We start from the raw sequence: 21,556 nt of genomic DNA on the forward strand, positions 1-21,556 counted from the left end.
ATCAAATCAAACCCAACCTGAATACCCTTCTATGAACATAAACCAATTTATACCCGAATGGTTATGGACCAACCGATCTCATACTCAAACCCGTAAAGACTCAACCCAGATTCATACTCAGTACCAAACAGAAACGTGTTTTACCTGTTTGGGTGTGGGCCTAATTTTAGACCCGGATAAAGGTCGACTTATAACCTGACCGATTTATACCCAACCTAGTTTATAACCAATATGGCTTCATAATTTAGTAGTCATACTCAAACCCCAATCCGAACCCCAAATATTGATCTGGGTTTGACTTTGGACCCCAATTAGATTCGGGTCTCTTATAATCCGGCCCGAACCGACTCAGGATCCGGCTCAGGTACGAGCCTGCGAGGCAGGCACCTTGCGTATTTTAAATGACCAAAATGGCCTCAATCGATAGTTACGATTCCGGGAGGGAACGGCGGGAGCTCTCTCTCTCTCTCTTCACCATGTTCGCGACGGCGTCCAGAAATGCTAGCAAGCGACTCCTTCAGATCCGTCGGTCGTTGATCCAACCTCCCCAGATCTCCCGTTCCTTCTCGACGGCGTTGAACTACGTGAGCTCTTCCCCCATCCCTCGATTCCCAAATAGATTTTTTCTCTCATTTTCTCAATCCTTGCTTTAAAAGAGCTTGTGGGTATCTCTTGATTCGCTCTCATTTCAGCATATAGACTCTCCGGACAACAATCCCGACATTCTGTGGGATTTTACGGACGGCAACAAGGAGAGGGTAATCGATTCCGTCCCTTTTCTTTCTTTTTCTTGATCATTTACTTCGGTATCTTAATCCAAATTTGTTGATTATGATGAATCTCGATGTTTTGATGGTCGGTTTGGTGGTGGAAATTGTTAATTTTACGATAGGATTACAAATCAGGTTTCTCTTTTCGTGGGTGCTTCAAAATTTTCCGTTTTGAGTGGAATTATACATGTAATTGGAGACTTAGAACATTTGAAAAGATTGGGGACTGGCGCATATGTAATTTTGACTATTTGATATGATGAATTTTCTGTGTGGTTGGTCAGTGGAGATGGGTCTGTTGGATTTTTTAAGTGGGTGCATAGTTACTTGCTTATGTGATCTTCAATCTTTGCGTTGATAAGTTATGATTAGTAACTGATAATGGCTTCCCATACTTATTCGCATGAGATGCTAATGATTGACAAGTTGTTGCCGCACAAGTTTAGATTGTGTTTCTGTTGGAAACAATGTTGTGAAAAGCATTGAGGCTTAGCGTAGCGCTCCACCAAAAACTGAAGCTACGTGTAAGCCTTGAGGCATAAAGCGGAAGCCTCAATTAAAAAAAAACTTAAAAAATTCCTTTAAAAATATGTAAAAATAGAAATAAAATTAATAAATAAAAGAAATGCAACATACCAACATTTCACAATTGAAAAAATCATGTATTTACATCATTACAGCTTGATCCAAATTGTGATTTCCTAAAAATACCATGTTGAACACATCCATGGGGTCAAATTGATCAGATAAAGATCACAGGGTGAGACAGAGAGAGGGGGAGACAAGGAGAGAGGGAGAGACGGAGAGCGAGAGAGGGTGAGACAAAGAGAGAGAGGGAGACAACGAGAGGGGGGGAGGGGAGAGGGAGGGCAACACCACCTTCTTCTTCTTCTTCTTCTTTTTCTTTTCGACAGAGAGAGGGAGGAGGGTGAGAGACGAGAGAGAGGGCAAGAGATGAGAGTGAGAGACGAGAGGGGTAGGCCCTAATCAGTCGGGGCCTCCTCCCTTTTTTGTCAAATGAGGGCTTTGACCCCCATCTGACTTGTAAAAAATGAGGCGCACGCCTCAGGCTGAGGTGCGCCTCACCATGAGGCATGCACCTCACTAACTTTACACTTTATGTGCGCCCCAAGGCACAAAGGGCCTCGCCTCAAGGCGAGGTGCGCTTTTTGAGCCTTGAGGTGCGTTTTTAACAACACTTGTTGGAAATGTGATGATAGGTCTAAGGGCTAAATGTTTTGATTGTTATCGGTTGATGGACGTGGCGGTGTAAAATCACCAGGAATGTGTGAGAGAGAACCAGTAGTGGAATTAGATACGGACTGACTGAAATATTAAAAATCTTGTTCATATAGCCAAGCAATGACACAGGCTAACTAGTGTTCTAGCTCTCTTGAATGGCTTAAGAGACTCAGGTTTTTAAAGTTCAAATCTTTATTATCTTGTTATGTCTGAAGTTTTACATGCTCTACTCAGGCACACAATTCAAGGGCATTGAAACTGGCAAAGGAACCATTTTCATCATTGAACTTGAAAATATTGATTCATGATTACAAATCCATTTTTCTGTTTGTTTTCAATCAAGAAACACATTGTCTGCTGCTTCTAATAAAACAAGCATGAAATACTGCATGAGAAGACACAGTTGGCATTGATAGAGGCTCAAATGTAATTCCAAAGTAGCTTGAAAAGCAAAGGAAAAGAGCTCTGCCATCTTCATGGTGCCAAGGCCACACAATGGTGGTTGATTCATTTGTGTGCACCATGTGAAAAGAGTCTGCCATTAAGAAGAATGTAGGTTCTACTACAGTGCTACCTAGACCTGGCAAACCTGATTACTTGACAAGATAACATCTCACTGACAATGCTCCTAGTATGTCCAATTCAAGAGACTTGATACAACACAAGGTCTACAAATGGATATTCTTGAAAAATCTGGACAAGGCAGAGGTATTTCTGCATGATTTTGTCCTTTTTATTCATTTTTTCAGCAGTATAAATATATGATGAGTCCATTTCTTGCAAGATTTGATGACTATCACATTAGGCACATGTTCATCGTGTGCTATAAGTTACAAATTTAATGTCTCATTCTTGATGCAGTAATTCTAAAGTGGGGCTATGTCCTAGTAAAACTAGAAAATTCCTGTAATACTTGAAGAGTCTGGATGAATATCTATTTACACCTCCCAGTGATGCAGCCTACAATATTTTTTGCTGATGTTATGACAGCAAATGCTGGTTATCACTATGCTGCCATGCTTTGATTCTTGAACTCTATATCGATAGGAAGTGTTGAATGGAAGCTTATAGACTTGTCTATAAAACATAATGAATTGTGTATTTAATTATGTTTTTGCCTAATTGAAGAGTGGAACAGATCTATCATGATCACTTTTTGTGGGATTACATCATTTTAACATGTATCAGGAAGCACATTTTTGCAGAATATTGCTAAATGCACATATATACTAGTTTGTGTATGGCCATGGATATCGGTGAAATGGAACGTGGCTTTTAATTCTTAGTTCCTCTTCCTTTCAAAGTGTTCCCCTTTTTGTCTCTTCTTATTGGAGCGTTACCTGATTTTGATGCATACCAGATCTTGAGAGATAACGTTGATGTATCTGGGTTTTGGACCCAGAACCAGATTCATATTCCGGATGTTTTTGTGTATTTTATTATATTCTTTATTATTTCCAATATTGCCCTTTAGTTATAATTGTGTATTGTATTAGATATTGGGCAGTTTTGTAACTTTTCATATGTTGTATTGTAATTGCTTTCAATACATAATGGAAAGGTTCATGTGATCTCCTCATTGGAATCGTGATTCAGCAGCACACTTCTCTCTCGTTTCGTCTTCCTCTACTCCTTGAGCTTGCTTTGGACAGTAGAAAGTTACATAAATCTTATATGGTATCAGAGTAGAGATCGACGTATCGAGGTATGCTCTAAGAGATCTTGGGTTTTTCCTATTTGCTTCCTCTCCAAGTTTCCTCTTCTTTCTTCTCTCTCCAAGTTCTTTCTTTTCCTATCGCTTCATAATTTGTCCCACTTTTTGTTTGATTCTTCCTTCTCAATATATTACCTGCTGATTCCAATAGTTTCATTACATTTTCTTGCTGGTGGTATTGCTAATATTGAACTTGGCTGCATTATTCGTCTTTGATGTCATCACTATATCAAACTGAGTTTGATTTTTCTTTCTCTTATTCTTATTCTTGTTTCGTTGACGTCATTGCTTCTCTGCCCTAATCTGATTCTGTCGTCAGCCCCTGTCCTAATCTGATTCTTATTCTGGCTTGTTTGTTTTGGGTCTACTACCATCTCGTCACGTCATACATTTTTTAGCATTGATGCATGGTTAGTGATCAGAAACCTGTGATTAGCTGATCTAATTCTAGCTTTTGTGTGTGGCCACTACAAAATCCTGATCTATAAAAAAGTGCAGATCTGGTCAAGCTTTGGGTTATTTCTTTTTGAGTTGTCTCGACTGGTAGAGCCATTTATTTGTTTCATTTCTGCTGCCCGATTTATTCCTCTATCTTCATGGATCCCAATTTTGAGCCTTCTCTCTCTTCTACATTCCTGCCTCAACTAGTTTATGAAGATCGAATACTTCAAATTTTTTAACTTGGAAGAGGCAAATAACTCATTTCATTATGAGCCAATATCTCTCTGGGCATCTTGATGGGTCCATCATCCCTCCACCAGAGTATATTCTCAAGGAAGAAAAGGTTGACAAAAGGGTTGTACTTGTGGTCTCATTGGTCTTTGCTAGAAATCCGGAATTTGTTTCATGGATGAAAAAAGATCAGGCTTTGGTTGCATACATCACTTTTACCTTGTCGCAGGCGGTTCTCATTGAAATACTTAATGATTGCACAACCTTGCAGCTTTGGACCAAATTAGTCCAGACATATTCATAGATATCAGAATCCAAAGTCATGTTCTTGAAAGAGTTTCAGATACTCAAGAAATGTTCGATGTTACAAAATGAAAAGTATCATTGATCAACTTGCCATGGTTAGGTATGAAGTGTCGGGCAATCACCGGTCTCAGTCCAGACTATCATGTTCTTTTCACTACTTTGCAGTATTCACAACTGCCACTTACTGTTGATGACCTGAGGGCTAAGTTGCTTCATTATGAAATGACCTTTATTGGAGACTCCGAGCTTCTAATGATTCTCAAGAAGTTCTTGTCACTAATGTATCACATGGTTGTGAAAGAGGGGGAGGATCATTCAAAAGAGGTAAGGGACGTGGTCTTAGAAGTAATCATGGAGGACGATGCATTCTTCCCACACCTAATGTTCCTCCCAACACAACTATTTAAGGACGTCATCCTATTCTCACATGTTTTATATGCAAGAAACCATGACACATTAAAGCAAATTGTTGATTTAAAGATGATTTTAAGTACAATCTTGAAGCAACACTAAATAAGAATCAAGTAAAGAATGAATTTGGGGTCCGGCTAGTAGACAAAGCAGTGGTGAAGGATAATTTTCCATTGATAAGTAATTATTATTTGTTGCTCTTGCTAGGTTTAATTTGAAGTAGAATGAACAAGGAGTGTGGTATGTTGATTTTGGGGCTGCTAATCACATCACGTGTGATGAAGGTAAGTTTCTTAAGTTGATTCCTATTATGGTAAAGATAATATCATAACGGGAGATAGGACTCATCATTCCATCACTTATATTGAAAATGTGTCAGTTGTTTATCGGGCTCTAATTCTTCAAGTCTTTCTAATGTGTTTTTCGTTCCTAATATCATGAATAAGTTCCTTCGAAGATATTCACTAAATCACCGAAAGTGGACACTCAAAAGAGTTTCACCAAAATACCAAAATGAACACACAAAGAATCACAAATAGGTTTACTTACAGACACCCACTAAAGGGACAAAAACAAAAGACAATAATATTTTATTGATTTCAATACATGCTAGAAGCATTACATATGGTGGGGGTCTGCCCCATATTTATACACAAGGGATGAGACTCAAGAAAGAGTCGTTGGGGTCCAACTGCTCTAAACAGAGCCATTGGACCTTCAACGACTCTCTATGATGTTGACTAGTCAACAACTATTGACTAGTCATATACCAAACAAGAAGCCAACAAATAATCCTAACTAAACTAAGCAGTTAAATCTAATGATGAAGAAGCAGACAAGAAAAGTCTTCAAAAAATAGAAGTTTTAATATATCTAATAATACGTAAAATTGTTCCCATATGAACAGAAGAGGGAGCATGCTTAAACTGGCTTGTTGTGTGGAATGCATGCACTATGTCAGGTCTTCTAATTGAGAGATAAGATAGTGCCCCGATAAGTTATCGGGTACGGTATTGGATTGTCAAGTGGTTCTCCATCATCAAGCTTTATTTTGATATTTACAACTTTGGAAGTGTCAACCTTTTTATCATCTGAGATACTTGACCTAGCAATAATATCTAGAGCAAATTTAGATTGAGTCAATAAATAGCTTCTAGAGGAATAAGCTACTTCTATACCAAGAAAATATTTTAAAAACCCCAAATCAGTCATTTCAAAATGTGTTTTGAGAAGCTTATTAATGTGTTTAACTCCCTGTTTGCCATCTCCTGTGATGATCATGTTATCCATGTAGAGGAGAAGAATAATAATACTTGCATCAGAAATCTTAACAAATAAAGTTTGTCAGTCAGACAAGATTGCAATCCAATATTAAGTATATCTTAATTAAATCTTTCATACCAAGCTTTTAGTGCTTTTTTAAGGCCATACAAGGACTTATCTAAATGAAGAGCATTTCCTTTAGAAATAATTATACCAAGCGGTGCTTCCAGATAGACTTATTCAACCAAGTTTTCATTAAAAAATGCATTTTTAACATCCATTTGATATATAGGTCATCTCTTCAGAGAGGCAAGGACTACTAAGGTCATAACAGTGGTCATCCTAACAACTAGTGCAAATGTTTCCTCATAATCTATTTCATATTCTTGGGAATACCTCTTCGCAATTGATCTAACTTTATGCATTTCAAGAGTTCCAACACTCTTGGTTTTAACTTTATATACCCATTGACAACTTATAGGTTTCTTTCTTGAGGGAATATTTTGGACAGTCCAAGTATTTCTCCTTTTTAAGGCGTCTAATTTTACTCTCATGGCTTCTACCCATTCAGGATGTTCCTTTGCGTCAGCATAGTTGGAGGGTTCTATATATGAATGTATTAATGTGATGTAAGCTTGATACTTGAGTGAAAAAGACTCATAAGACACAATTTTTTTAGGGGGGTTTGATGCCCTAGATGACCTTCTAGTTTGTATTTTTACATAGTTTTCATCATTGATATATTTTCAAGAGCACATGGATATTCAAAATTACTACGCCTGAAATATTGGATACAATCTTGATCCTTATGAGATTTTTCTTCACTTATCTCATTATTATATGATTCTTCTTTACTTTATCATTTCTAACTTCCTGATCTTCATCAAGATCAAGATCACAATCATCAATCTTTGAAATTAGATCCAACAAAAAAGAATACTTAGTTATTTCTTTAGTTTTCTCAATTTCAATTTTTTTTTTCTAAAAAAGGCACATTCCTTGAAAGAAACATATAACTTTTTATTTTTAATGTCAAAAGATCTATAGCTTTTTTTATTATTTGCATACCTTAAAAAGATGCAAGGAATAGCACGGGAAGATAGATTGTCATTTTTATCAGTAAAAACAAAACATTTATACCAAAAAACTCTCAATGTAGAGTAACCGGGGACTTATTTGAATTTTTTTTCAATAGGAGATGCATTTTTCAAAGAAGCAGATGTTAACAAGATAAACCGCAGTTAATGTGGCTTCAACTTAAAATTCTTTAGATACTTGGTTGTAATAATCAAAGTTCTTGTTGTTTCTATAATATACCTATGTTTTCTTTCTTCTAAATCATTTTGTTGAGGGGTGTAAGGACAAGATTTTTGATTTGTGATACCATTTAAATCTAGGGAGTCTTTAAATTCTTTTAATAAAAAGTCTCTCTCTGAATCAGTGCAAACGATGAAAATATCATTCTTGAATTGGTTTTTGACCAAATTGTGAAATATCTGAAAATGTTAAAAAACTTCAGACTTGTGTTTAAGGAAATACATCCAAGTGTGTCTCGTAAAATCATATACAAAACCACCATTGGATATAACAGGTGTTGGGCCCCAAAAGTCTGAATATATTAACTCAAGTGGTCGAAAAGAAACAAAGGTTTTTTCTTAAAATGGTAATCTCTTCATTTTTTCAAGAATACAATTTTCAGAATTACAAAAAAAAATCTATTTTTAAAAAATACTGAATCTTGGATATACTAGGATGTCCAAGTCTTTTATGTCGTAAGTCCAAATCTAATTTCTGAACATTGCAACAAAATATATTCTTGGGTATTTTCAAAAGATCCATGTAATACAAGCCTCCTCTATGGCCTTCCCCAATCAACTTTCCTGATTGGCGATCTTGCACTCGACAACCACGAGAGGAGAATGAAACATTACACCCATGGTCAGATAGTTGAGAAACAGATAAAAAATTTAAATTTAACTTTTAGAATAGAAAATCTTTTTAAATTTTGTGAAATATTTTCAAATTTTCCTATTATTTTTATCTCAAGAGATGTTTCATTTGCAGTAAACACATTTGATCTACTTGAGTTATGACATTCGGATAACATATCACCTTTTGGTGTCATATGAAAAGAGACACTTGAGTCAAGAAGCAAAATAGATTTACTGGGATCTGGGAAGCAGAAGGAAGAAACTGTGACTCCAGTTGTTGATGATGCTCTTTTGAGTAGAGGTTGAAGAGCCTCTACTATTGTGTCAAGGACATGTTTCCAATGGATGTATCTTATGTGATTTTTACATCACTTGGCTCTTGACGAGGTCCAACAGAGAAAATTTTCTTCTTATAAGGTTTCTTCAATTTAGAAAAATATGTTTTCACATGTCTTGGTTCACGACAATAGTAGCAAATAACTTTCTTTCTCTCATACTCATTGCCTTGCTTTCCATAGTTCATCATTTGGTTTCCTATAGTGTGGTGGTTTGTAGGTGCGAACATAATTTTTCGGTCTAGATACGGCTAGAACCGAGTCATCATCATTTTTAGATGTTTTTTTTAGTCTATTTCCCTCCATACTTAGCTCTTCGATGGTATCTTCAATAGAGAAGACTTTCCGTATATGAAGAAAAGCTGATTTGGTAGACTCAAACTCTGGTCTTACACCATTGATGAATTGATAAAAATGCTCCACATCAATTTGTCTTTGGCAGAGTTCTTTGTCTTCGAGACAATGCCATCTAGGCTCAAGAAGAGCCAACTCGTTCCAAAGGTCGGACAACTCACTAAAGTATTCTTTAATACTTTTTTCTCCTTGAGTCATAATATGTATTTTGTCTTGCAAATTGCATATGTTTGCAATATGTTTAAGAAAATACATTCTCTTAAGATAGTCCCATGTTTTATTTGCACGTTCAAATTTAGCTAAACTCGAGTACTTCTTGATATCAACACTATTAATGAGGCAAGACATAATTTGGCATGCTCTATTCTCTATTCTTTTCATTTTTTCTCATTAGTGTTCATAGTATGGTCTTTTTCACTCATGTAAGAGGTAATTCTTTTTTTCCTTCTATCTTAGAAAGAATTAACTAGGGTTCCGAATCGGACTCATCCACTAATTCTCACAACCCTTTCTCCCATATGAGGTGTTTCATGATTGAAGCCCATATTACATAATTTGAATAATTGAGCTTGATGGGTTTTATGGTAACATTTTCATTGTCATCCATTTTTACAAGGGCAAAGACAAAGAAAAAGAATAGAGAGGAGAAAAAGAAGAGAGGAAAGAACAAGAGCAAAGGTGGAGATCATGAGCATTCCATTACCAAGCAAACACCACCGATCAAGAGCACGAACACTCCTTCACCAAGCAAGCACCGCCAATCTATTACTTGAAACACAATCACAATCTTACTAGCACTTGAATAGGGATTGCAAGAAAGCTTCAACACTTCAAATTTGGAGTGACATGCTTTCCAATGCACCAAAAACAATTTCAGCTTGATTACCAAGCTCTGATACCATGTAAAGAAATGAGTTCCTCCAAAGATGTTCACTAAATCATCGAAAGTGGACACTCGAAAGAGTTTCACCAAAATACCAAAATGAACATACAAAGAACCACAAATAGGTTCACTTACAGACACCCACTAAAGGGACAAAAACAAAAGACAAAATAATATTTTATTGATTTCAATACATGCTAGAAGCATTACATATGGTGGGGTTTTGCCCCATATTTATACAGAAGGGATGAGACTCAAGAGAGAGTAGTTGGGGGTCCAACGGCTCTAAATAGAGTCGTTGGACATCCAACGACTGTCTATGATATTGACTAGCCAACAACTGTTGACTAGTCCTATCCCAAACAAAAAGCCAAAAAATAATCCTAACTACACTAACTAGTTAGTTATATATATATATATATACACATACATACATATATGTATATTTACATTTTTAACACCAACAACTATTGGGAGCCCCTCCTCTTTCTCTTGTACTCTATAAATAGGGACCTTTGGTCCCCATTTGTTTTAATGCTTTTCCTCAAGCATTTGATCAATAAATACATATTTTTTATGTTTGTTATTAGTTATTGTTGGCTTTTGTATTGTCCCATAGTGGACTTGTGCATGTCCACTTTGTGTTTATGATCTTGTAAGTCCTTAGAGGCTCTTGTTTTGTATTTTTGCATACTTCATTACACCTCTTGTTTCTTCTTCCTCTACTCCTTGAGATTGCTTTGGACAATAGAAAGATACCTAAATCTTATACGAGACTGCACTGTAGTCCACATAAAATTCATGCTCGACTGCTGATAGTTGTATGAAGTAATGGCTCTCCAAAATTGTGGACATTTACTGAATCATTTATCCTTATGTTACTCCAGAGGCAACGACTAATGATGCAAGAGCAGGAAGACACTTGTCCGGGTCCACAAGATCCAACTAGATATATTTTTATAGTTTTGGAATTTTCTTTTATTTAGATCTTTTATAATGGGTATTGGATCCAAATACTTGATCCATATTCCCTTTTTTTAGAGAGAAAAGGCAAAACTTGATCCATATTCCAACTTAGTAATTTGTTAGGATTAGCAGGTTTCTTAATTAATACAACAACAACAACAACAACAACTACTACGCCTTCATCCCAAAATAATTGGGGTCGGCGATATGAACCAAAAAAGAAAATCATTCTGGGTCTTCCACATGAATCATTCTCCTCCAATCATTTCTATCTAATGTCATGTCCTCGGTGAGGTTCAAAGCATTCATATCCTTTCCTATCATCTCCATCCAAGTCTTCTTAGGCCTACCCCGACCTCTTTTAACTGATATATTTTCTCATTTCTCCATCCTTCTAACTGGAGCATCATTAGGCCTTTGCCGAATATGTCCAAACCACCGTAAACGATTCTCTCTCATCTTATTTTCAATGGATGCAACACCTACCTTCTTACGTATCTCCTCGCTCTGAATCTTATCTTTTATTGTATTTTCACACATCCATCTAAGCATACGCATCTCAACTACACTCATTCTTGGCAGCCCAACATTTTGTATCATATAGTAAAGTGGGCCTAATTGTCGTCCTATAAAACTTTCCCTTCAACCGCAATGGCATTCTACAATCGCACAACACTCTAATTGCATTTTTCCATTTCATCTACCCAACCTTTATCCTATGATTTACATCTCCATCAATTTCTCCATACTTTTGAATGATAGATCCCAAATATTTGAAACAATCATCCACCGGTATTTCTTACTCACCAAGCTTCACTACACTCCCATCACTACTTTGTTGCTTACTAAACCGGCATTCCATATATTTTGTCCTACTCTTACTCAACTTAAAACCTCTTGCTTCCAATGTATGTCTCCATAATTCTAACTTAGCATTAACCCCAGCTCTAGACTCATCAATCAAAACAATATCATCAGCAAACAACATACACCACGACACATTTTCTTGAATTGATCTCATAAGCTCATCCATTACTATAGCAAATAGGAAAGGGCTTAATGCAGATCCTTGATGTAACCCAACCGTTATAGGAAAATTGGTTGTCACCCCTCCACAAGTGCGGACATTGGTTACTACTCCTTCGTACATATCTTTAATTATACTAATGTACTTGAGAGAAACAATTTTCTTCATCATTGTCCACCAAAGAACATCCCTAGGTACTCTTTCGTATGCCTTCTCCAAATCAATAAAAACCATATGCAAATCTTTGTTCCTCTCTCTATATCTCTCAATAAGTTGTCTAAGAAGATGTATAGCTTCCATAGTTGATCTTTCAGGCATAAAACCAAATTGATTCTCTGATATCATGACAACCTTCCTCAACCTATACTCAATCACCCTCTCCCAAAGCTTCATAGTATGACTCATGAGTTTTATACCACGATAGTTTGTGCAATCTTGTATATCACCCTTATTCTTATATAGAGGCACCAAAGTACTCTTCCTCCACTCATTAGGCATCTTATTAGATTTGCCAAATCTTGTTAAAAAGGTTTCTTAATTAATATTTATCAAAAATAGGTAGGTTTGGTCTACTTGGATTAGGATTCTCCTATAAATATTAGGGAGATCTAGGGATAAAAAGGAGTTCAGTTTAGAATTAAGCATTGTTTATTTCCATTTATTTCAATTATTTCTGCAATTTTCTTGAATTTCCTTTTTTTCAATTTCCTGTTATTTCCAGTTATCTTTCCAGTTGATCTAGTTCTTCTCGTGGTTGGGTAGAATTCCTTGCGATCTTGGGTTTCGATATTGTATCAACTCACCATAGAATTTTAATATGTTTTAAGACCAAGAATTTTTTTTAATAAGAACAAAACCAAATGTTTTCAGTTTAGGGAGATATTTTTTTACTCAAGAAGTGCTCATTGTAAAGCATCTGATCTTCATATGCATATATGCTGAGAAATCTATGAACATCACCTGTTAAAGAAAGGACAAGGAGATGAGAGTGAAAGGAGATCTGGTTGTGGCCTAATAGCAGCACAAATGTGGTTGTTTTAGATCAAGAGTTTCACTTTTTGAAAAATTAGCAGCATGCTGACTGAAGGGTTCTAATTGCTTTGTGTGAGTGCAGTTCATTGATGGTCTTATTGTTTGTGAAATATGTTATTTGTCTATGTATTTTTCCTTTATGGCATACAATTCTTGGTTCAATTATTTGTCTGGATTCATGTTCAAAATCCCTAGTTTAGGATTGTTTCTTTTTGCAATTTCTTTTTTTACTTGAAAATGTCTTGGATTCAATCTGGATTTTTGTATTTCTTTGAAAAAGTACTTCTTGCATTGTAACACCAAATTTTCTATGAAATAATAAGTTTGTCAAATATATTTAGGTCAAGGAGATATTATCACATTATCCTTCCAATTACAAGAGGTCTGCTGTTATTCCACTATTGGATCTTGCACAACAACAGCATGGAGGCTGGATACCAGTATCGGCCATGAACACGGTATGTAGGTCATGAGAATCATCAATTAACAGTGTTTCACCTGCATTATAGAGTTTTCTCTTTTTGGCACAGGGACGTCCTTGAAGTGAGTTTCAGTTGCCTGTAGTTTTTGCTCTCTGTCATTTGTAAATGTAAATGCTGAATGTGTTTGAAATCTTGGTTGGTTTTCATAAAATTTCTGAATATTGTACTTGTTTTCTGGACTACATAAAAGAGGATTTGCAGATACATCCTTGGAGAACAATGAAAGATTGTTTTGGCATCATTAATAATTAAGTTTGTGTTCAAAGACAACAAGAGTGAAAGTAAAGCACCTTAACTGTACACCTGGCCTGCACAAGTAGAAAAAGGACTTCAAAGGACCAAGTCCCTGGACATTTAATCATGCCATAATGGGATGACAGTACTCCAGATCTTAAATTTGAAATTGCTTTTAGTTTCTTACCGGAACAGATGAAAGTTGAGGTTGAAGTTTTTTCAGACTGAAAAGAGAGCCTCTTTAAATATACAGAATGTGTCGCATGAGCACAGTGAATCAAAATATTTTTACGTTCAGCTAATAGAAATTGAGTATCAAAATTAATATAGTTTTCATAACTGATGGATTCGTACACATTATATCATCCATATATTAATATGGAGTTATGCAAGTTTATCAGGACACAGAACTATGTAATTTCTCCAAAAAATTTCAAACTTATTGTAGGGAGATGTCCCTGTGCTAGTCTCATAAGAGTGAATATCCAATTTCGGTTCAAACTAAGGATATAAGAAATACAATTGACTATGTTGAGCCTATTCAGAGCATGCAGCATCAGTTCTATCTGCCATGTATTGCTATCACGGGTAAGTCCACATGTCATCCTCATTGTAAATAAGTGAGTGATGGCTGAAGCTGACATCTTTAATACCTCTTTAAATTCCAGTACTTGGTTTTCTCTTATTTGGTAGATTCACAGAGATTCAGTGTCTGGCTGAACTGATTACGTTACTAATTTGTCCAGACGATTGCAAAACTTGTATTCAAAAGCAGCATTTTGGGGAAGGCAGACTGCAAAGAAAACCTAGAATAAATGACACATCTAAAATCATTAACTTTAACATGGTAAAATTCACCAATTCATGATTACACGTCCTTGGTGACTGATTGAATAATAATAGCTTCAGTAGGATTATTTGAAAGTAGCACAATATGATTGCAACTTGAACAGAGTGCTAGACTTAATTTGAATCTATGGAAGAGGTTATATTATTAAATGTTCCCTCATCTTGACACAACTATATGGTACACCTGAGTACAGTTCAATACTTGAAAAGCATGAAAATTTTAGTTTGTAATGATAAACAATCATATTGAATGTGATTAAGGCTCTGTTTGGAAACAAGTAGCTGCGATGAGAGTTAATGTATTTGGTAAAAACTTGGTCAAACTACCTTGGTGGTGGATGTTTGGAAAATGCTAGTTGGGATTGGAGTTTATGCATTTGGAAATTTGTATTTGCACTTGAGAATGGATTTGGTAACTACCACCTCCTAGAGCTAGAGGTGGTAGCATCTTGTCAAATGCATAAACTCCCTCTGGCTACCAGTTTCCAAACAGAGCCTAAGGGTTAGGATATTTATCTCAACATCTGGACAATGTGATACATGCTCTTCTTTTTTGCTTTTCTTTCCAAAAAAAAAATCACTAAATGGTGCATATATTTCTTCTTTAGATATTTTTCTGCTTTTCTTTCTTCCATTATTTATTTATCAAATCATGCAATACCTCCAATCTTACCATTTTGGGGTCATCCAGATTGCTAAGATTATTGAAGTGGCTCCTATCCGTGTGTATGAGGTCGCCACATTCTACTCAATGTTCAACCGTGCAAAGGTAGCTGCTTTGTTTGCCCCCCTCTTGTTTCTCACTGAATACAGTGATCCTGCCTCTAATGGAAACTCTGTGTGTGTAGGCACCGTATAAAACCTGTCTGTGTGGTGCATATGTGTAGGGATGTAAACATGCCAGATTCGGTTCAGCTCTAATCATTTCTGAATCCGACCTAATTAGATATTGCTTAATCGGATTCGGATGAAGAAAAGTTGTATCGAACCTGGATGTGATTAGTTAATCCGATGTGATCTATATGTAACCAGATTGGATTACCAGCAGATTCAGGCCAAGTTCAGACTAAAAAAAAAATTACCTAAAAATTCGCTAACCTTAATGCAATTATTACATGGATGCATGGCTATGTAGTTTCTACTCTTTTTACTTATGCATTTATGAAAAAAAATTGTAAAAAGTATCAAAGAAAAGACATGGCTGAAGCTCTAAAATTGTGCCTCAGTGCATTTATTGCACTCTAGAACATTTTGGATGCATGGGCAGCCAGTGTTTTTTTTTTAAATGTTTAAATTTTCCCAACATCAAATGTCCTTTCAGATTCTGTTATAAAATCAAATCTGATACCGAACTTGATGGATCAATACTGAAGCTGACCTGATTAGCTATTCAGATGTGAAACTGTTACTAAACCCGATCAAATGGGTTTGGGTTGGTTGGATATCTGACCCAGACCCGTATCATTGACATCCCTAGATGTGTGTGCATGTATGAGAGAGAGAGAGAGAGTAATATCACCTGCTTTAGTGTTACACACAATTGCATTAGAATAATTTAGTTTTTCAGTGAATTGTGTAGGTTGGTAAATATCACCTTTTAGTGTGTGGCACAACTCCATGTATGATACGTGGTTCACGTGAAATAGAAGCAGCATTGCTGGAACACCTTGGTGTGAAGCGCAATGGTGGGTATTTTCATGGTAGAATATGTGATTCATTTGATTATACTTAACATCACCAGTTCCATCATGGCAATGATTGTAAATGATGGTGCTGATAATGTTTTTGATTGACTTGTCAAGTATGGGTCGTTTGTCAATTAACTCATCCACTATATTATGCTGCAGAAGTAACAAAGGACGGACTGTTTTCTGTTGGCGAAATGGAATGTATGGTATGAGATTTGTTACCTTTTCATATGTTTGACTGGGCTGTTAGTCATTTTTGGAATGAGGCATCTATGTCTTGTATGTTTAAAAATGATCAAAGCTGCAAATACTGGTTTCTTTATTTTGAACCGTCACATGGACATTGGTGTACGTATGGGATGCTCCATGGATACAGTGTGCATGAAGCATGAATTTTCGAAAAGGATGATTATAAGGGTGTGTACGTGTTCACTTCTACAATTGTGTTGCAGACGAACTAACCATGTAAGTCAACAATGTAAAATGGAAAGTATGTCAACTATCTAAATACAGGAAAAAGAAAAAGTGCTGAAGTGCAAATGAACAATCTTGTAAGTCAAGCATGGCCTGACTCTAAAATTTGGTTTTTTGGTCAGGTACATATTGGCTGCACCCAACGTAGTGTTGACCATACTTAGCTGTACATATGGTTGCACTCTTGCACAGTGTCGCGCTGTGTCCACGAGTACTTGGGCCTTTAGTACTAACAAACTTGACACTGTTGTTTGTGCCATGTCAAATTGTATGAACACAAAGTAATTTGGGCCTCTGAAAATACCCACTTTACATACTTTGGAGTTTGGACCATAACTTGTGACCATGTTGCTTGCCTGGATCTATGTAGTTTAAAATGATCCTGCCATAGCATACTGTAGCCTTGGCAACCCATGAATGTGGTGAATGCGCTTTTCTAATAGTTGTTAAACTTCATGTGTGACAAATCTGTTATGAAAGCAAAAGGTGTTGGATTCAGGGAACGTTATTGTAGCCACTAAAGCAGGCATATGTGACTGGTACCATGTTTTGACCATCATTATTGATTCTCCACAGGGATGTTGTGTGAATGCTCCAATGATTACTGTAGCTGACTACTCCAAGGGTTCGGAAGGATACACATACAACTATTATGTATGCAATTTCTTCATTTGCTTTACATGATAACTAGGTACACATGCTAATACCTGTGGATCTCTATTTTCTGTTTTGTACAGGAAGACCTCACACCGAAGCGAGCTATTGAGATTGTTGAGATGTTGAGAAGGGGAGAAACTCCTCCTGTAAGTAAATACTTTCCAGACCTAGTTTATTGTGCTTCACCTTTGTCTATATATCACCTGTTCATATTGAATGAGAATTAAGCTGAAGATGGGCTCTATTTACATTTATTAAACTTTAAATTAAACCTTTGGTAAATGCTTCTCATGATTGGTCAGCACAGGATGATTATTGGCAGTTTCCTTCAACCACTACCATATTGTGATATGGGCGCATCCATCTTAATAGCTTTGATCCTTCGGCTGTTAGAACTCTATTTTGAAAACCATTCTGGTGTCATTTTTAGTGTTTGTCTTAACATGACCTCTTGGTGGCTTTCAATTTCAAGCTCAACAACAGATCTTATGTCTCAATGAGGTTTAATTATTCTTGTTATTTCAGGTTGGTACACAGAATCCGGAGCGTATCAGAAGTGGTCCAGCAGGAGGCAATACAACTCTGCTTGGGGAGCCAAAGCCACCACCCTGTCGGGACCTTGATGCCTGTTGAACATGCAGCAGCTTGCTTTTCGAAATAACTATTGGGAGTTTGTGTGTATTATGATGATACACAAGGAACGTTTTTCTGAATAACAGATTCCCAGAGCTGATCTTTGCTGGAAATTCTGTCTTGATATAAAAATTTGTGTAACTTTTCCTCATTCTGTGTAGGGGCATGCCCTAGTGGTAAGCTGTTGAAATACTAAAATCAAGTCTATTGGTTATTTGAATGGCTAAGATATCCTCTGAGATTTGCAGCTTCTGGCATCTGAGACTAATCTATTTAGCATTTTCATGATTTCTATGGCATTCATATTTCCAACATTGGTTGGTTATTTCTCAGCAAGGGTTTAAAGTGTTGCTAGATTTGATAAATTGCAACTTGGTTTCGAGTATTCGGCCTACCAGTTGCCGTTTTAGCTTTTAAGGCGTCTACAGAGCTTCCACTGAGAATTAGTATGGCAAAATCCACAGACTTCCTATGGTTGGTCACATGCATGCGTCCTTCATGATCTTCAATATGGAGGATGCTTGATATTTGATATCTTTTTGGTTCAAGGCGACATAAAACAACATTAAGGATACTCTGCAGCAGAGTTTTCCTTCGTAGAAAGCAAGTTCAACCCCAATAATTTCGAGTAAAGGAGAAGGACCTAGACAATTCCGAAGAAAATCACTCCAGTGTTCTACCATGTGCAGGTGGGGCAACACAAGAAGTCTAGATTTATCCATATACCACACCCTAAGCTTGCTCCTAACCCGAACACGCCCTTAACACAGATCCAAGGAGCCTCAAATTCTTAGCTCCGACATGGCCATAGCAGTCTTGACCTCGTTAATTATTTGGACTTTTTGTTTTTGTTCCTCCGTATAATTGTGACTGAATAAATCAGTGCAAATTGGCAAGCCTACTCTATGAACGCAATATTTGGTGAAATCAGTCATCTGAGTTCAGCCTAGAAACCATCACGCAGCAACATGGAAATCTTTTTATGACCATATTTGTATTGATCAGAGAATAAACCTTCTGCTATCTTCAACTAAACAATATGCATAACGTAATCAATCGGTAAAATCAGCCAATCATGATCAATCACGCAAAATCAGTGATTTGAATTCAACCTGGAAACCGTCACGCAAAGCAACACGCAATATTTTTTATGATCATATTTGTATTGATCACAAGTGACAAGGAGAGTATACCTTCTGCTATCTTCAACTAAAAAAATATCTTCATATACAAAAACTCGTTAAACAAAGTCAACTTTAGCAGCACATGGAGAGAGGAACCAAAAAAAAAGGATACCATTCAAACCATAGCAAACGTTCGACAATGAACAAAGTATTTCGAGGTTAACTGTAAGGGCAGAAAAGTTGAAATATGTATAAAGGCTAGCAGTCAATCCACTGTAATATTGACACCGTAGCGCTCACCCAGCCGCTTAATGAAACCATCAGCGACTATACCCTCTATCATCTCGAACTTCTTGTAGTTGGACTTCAGTGTCTCGTCTTGCTGCTTAGCAAGCTTCACCTCCTCTTCCAGTTGATGCTGCAAAAGGCACAGAGCACGATCAAGACAGATCACAAAAGGCACTAACAACACACGCATGCATGCAAGAATCTGTCACAATGACATGGCTAAAACAACATGGCATATGCCGTTGTGTATTTTATCATTGGTGATAGTATATTAGTGGATACGATGAAACGAAAGAGTAAGTTGGTCTATCCCCATGATGTAGGCAGTAATAGATACATTACATCAAGCAGGTAAAGATGTTCATAAAACAAGAAAATCGGAAGCCTCATGCACCACATGTTTCTTTTCCATATAGTGATGTTTGTTACCTTGCGAAGTACAAACGCTTCAGCTTCATGCCTCTTAGCAAGTTGCTTCAGCTTCTTCGAAACTTGGAAATCCGGATCTGTGGGGTCCAACCAACGGCAGGTTATTTTTCTCTCAGGCTTAGGCCGATCACTGAACATCTCCGGCTCTGCCATTCAGCATCTCACTGGTCTGGGCATCCCGCCCATCATGAATGGAAAGTTTGCAGTCTCCAATACCACATTATTTGCTTGCTTTTCACTTTCCATCCCAACAAGCACGCACTGAGCCATATTCTTTGATTCCAGATAGTTTGGAACGAATGTTACATTGACAGCAGTCCCGAATTGCCCGAAAGCATTTTTGATCACTGGAACTGTTGCTTGTGGTGATACATTATCCGCAAAAACTGTCTTCTTTGTCTTCAGAATGAAGTCTGCATACTCCTTGTTGGCTAGACTTCCCATGTTAAATATCCCTGCACAAACAAGACATTCATGAGCAAAGACTTCAAGCCCAACCCTCTGTAGGGGAAGTAACATTTATTGACATTAGGATAAACTACCTATTGAAATGCTAATAAATTATTGAAGAACTACGCTAGGCAATCGTTCTATTCGGCTTCGAGAAGTAGTCGCACAGTGTGTAGACAGGATTCAAAGCAATAAGCAGAAATATTTTAAAGCACTAGCCAGAAGGAATCTGAAGCAATGAGTTGCATGTCTTTCAGAATTGGTTTAGCATCCATTTTCTACTGCCTCTCATCGGTCAGGAAACATGGCTAAACAACTTTAAGGAAAACTAAAAGGTTTCATATAAGGAAGAAAGTAAACAGCCATCAAAATCAACTACAAGTAGCCGAAGTGCTACATAAGGACAAAAGCTTGCCAAATACTGGTCATCATTCTTCAAACATGTTGAGTGCAACCAACTCTTACGGGCCCCACTCAGGAGTAAAGTCTAGATTATGAAGGGACCTATACCCAGTGGAAATGGTGACATTGGTTGCAGATACAGCAGCTTAAGGGTAGTGTTTAGAGAACATAGATGTGAAGAATCTACAGTGACTCTAAAATTCCAAGAAGACATATGTTCTTTGCAACAAAAAACACTCAAATCAATTAAAAAATGGGCAGATTTTCAGGATTTTATTCTTTGAAAAAGAAAACACCAACCAAAAAAAAGATACCCCCAGGACTGGAATGACTATAATACTTTGTGTTGATTTAAAAATTCACTCAGCATAAAATGCCAAAAAATGTTCATTAGATGGTTTTTTGGGTTTTGTTTTAGAAACAATTAAAAAACAAATCGTCTCCAATTCTCTGCTTGAAGGGATTATGTAGAGGACACCTGCAACCAATCATTAACCATAGATGGACATAGAAATGGCTTCTGTTATACTTTTCATGTACTTTTCACTGTAAAATTTAGGAAGAAAAAAATTCATTCTAATATCACTCATAATAATATCAAAGAAAAGAAGCCCCAAAAAAAATCGAAATGTAGACACCACCGAATGCATTTCGTCCCTTGAATTCTCTTGCAAAATATTTCTATCATTTCAGACACAAAGATGAACAGAAGAGAAAGGCCTATTTCATCCGCCCAAACTGTCAAACTGTACACAGCTATCTTGTGAGAATTACAACGTATACTCTCGCAACTTCAGAAAGAGTGCAAGACTACACAGTTCTTCCATACATTATGGGCAACACCTCAGACAAGTAAACAACCAAGAAATGACCAAATAACCAGATTATCACATCCACTCTGCACAATGAGATTTGGTTGGCTACACCCTCTTTTTCTTTG

At 36.8% G+C, this 21,556-nt stretch overlaps 2 protein-coding genes across 2 annotated transcripts; one reads left to right on the forward strand and one right to left on the reverse strand.

Annotated features, from left to right (window-relative positions):
- Nucleotides 1-427: 427 nt before the first annotated feature.
- On the forward strand, nucleotides 428-18,180 carry LOC149829207 (NADH dehydrogenase [ubiquinone] flavoprotein 2, mitochondrial-like). Its single transcript, XM_090017964.1, has 9 exons — nucleotides 428-584; nucleotides 693-758; nucleotides 13,248-13,364; nucleotides 15,163-15,240; nucleotides 16,051-16,156; nucleotides 16,319-16,365; nucleotides 17,210-17,287; nucleotides 17,371-17,436; nucleotides 17,816-18,180. The coding sequence occupies exons 1-9, from the start codon at nucleotides 477-479 to the stop codon at nucleotides 17,921-17,923; spliced, it is 774 nt and encodes a 257-aa protein (XP_089874090.1). The 5' UTR covers nucleotides 428-476; the 3' UTR covers nucleotides 17,924-18,180.
- A 1,022-nt stretch (nucleotides 18,181-19,202) lies between these two features.
- Nucleotides 19,203-21,109, reverse strand: LOC149829208 (ASI1-immunoprecipitated protein 1-like). The gene is made up of 2 exons (XM_090017307.1): nucleotides 19,765-21,109; nucleotides 19,203-19,465 (listed from the first exon to the last, which is right to left on the reverse strand). The coding sequence occupies exons 1-2, from the start codon at nucleotides 19,915-19,917 to the stop codon at nucleotides 19,313-19,315; spliced, it is 306 nt and encodes a 101-aa protein (XP_089873433.1). The 5' UTR covers nucleotides 19,918-21,109; the 3' UTR covers nucleotides 19,203-19,312.
- Nucleotides 21,110-21,556: the final 447 nt, after the last annotated feature.

This window comes from Nuphar pumila, chromosome 9, assembly GCF_984573655.1.
Source record: "Nuphar pumila chromosome 9, dmNupPumi1.hap1.1, whole genome shotgun sequence".
Taxonomy (NCBI): Eukaryota; Viridiplantae; Streptophyta; class Magnoliopsida; order Nymphaeales; family Nymphaeaceae; genus Nuphar; species Nuphar pumila.

Bases quoted from the DNA above. Each gene is read 5' to 3' on its own strand.
- LOC149829207 (XM_090017964.1), top strand. From the start codon at position 477: ATGTTCGCGACGGCGTCCAGAAATGCTAGCAAGCGACTCCTTCAGATC. The intron at 585-692 runs GTGAGCTCTTCC...CTCTCATTTCAG, and splicing joins TCTCGACGGCGTTGAACTAC to CATATAGACTCTCCGGACAA. The intron at 17,288-17,370 runs GTATGCAATTTC...TGTTTTGTACAG, and splicing joins GATACACATACAACTATTAT to GAAGACCTCACACCGAAGCG.
- LOC149829208 (XM_090017307.1), bottom strand. From the start codon at position 19,917: ATGGCAGAGCCGGAGATGTTCAGTGATCGGCCTAAGCCTGAGAGAAAA. The intron at 19,466-19,764 runs GTAACAAACATC...TGCCTTTTGCAG, and splicing joins AAGCGTTTGTACTTCGCAAG to CATCAACTGGAAGAGGAGGT.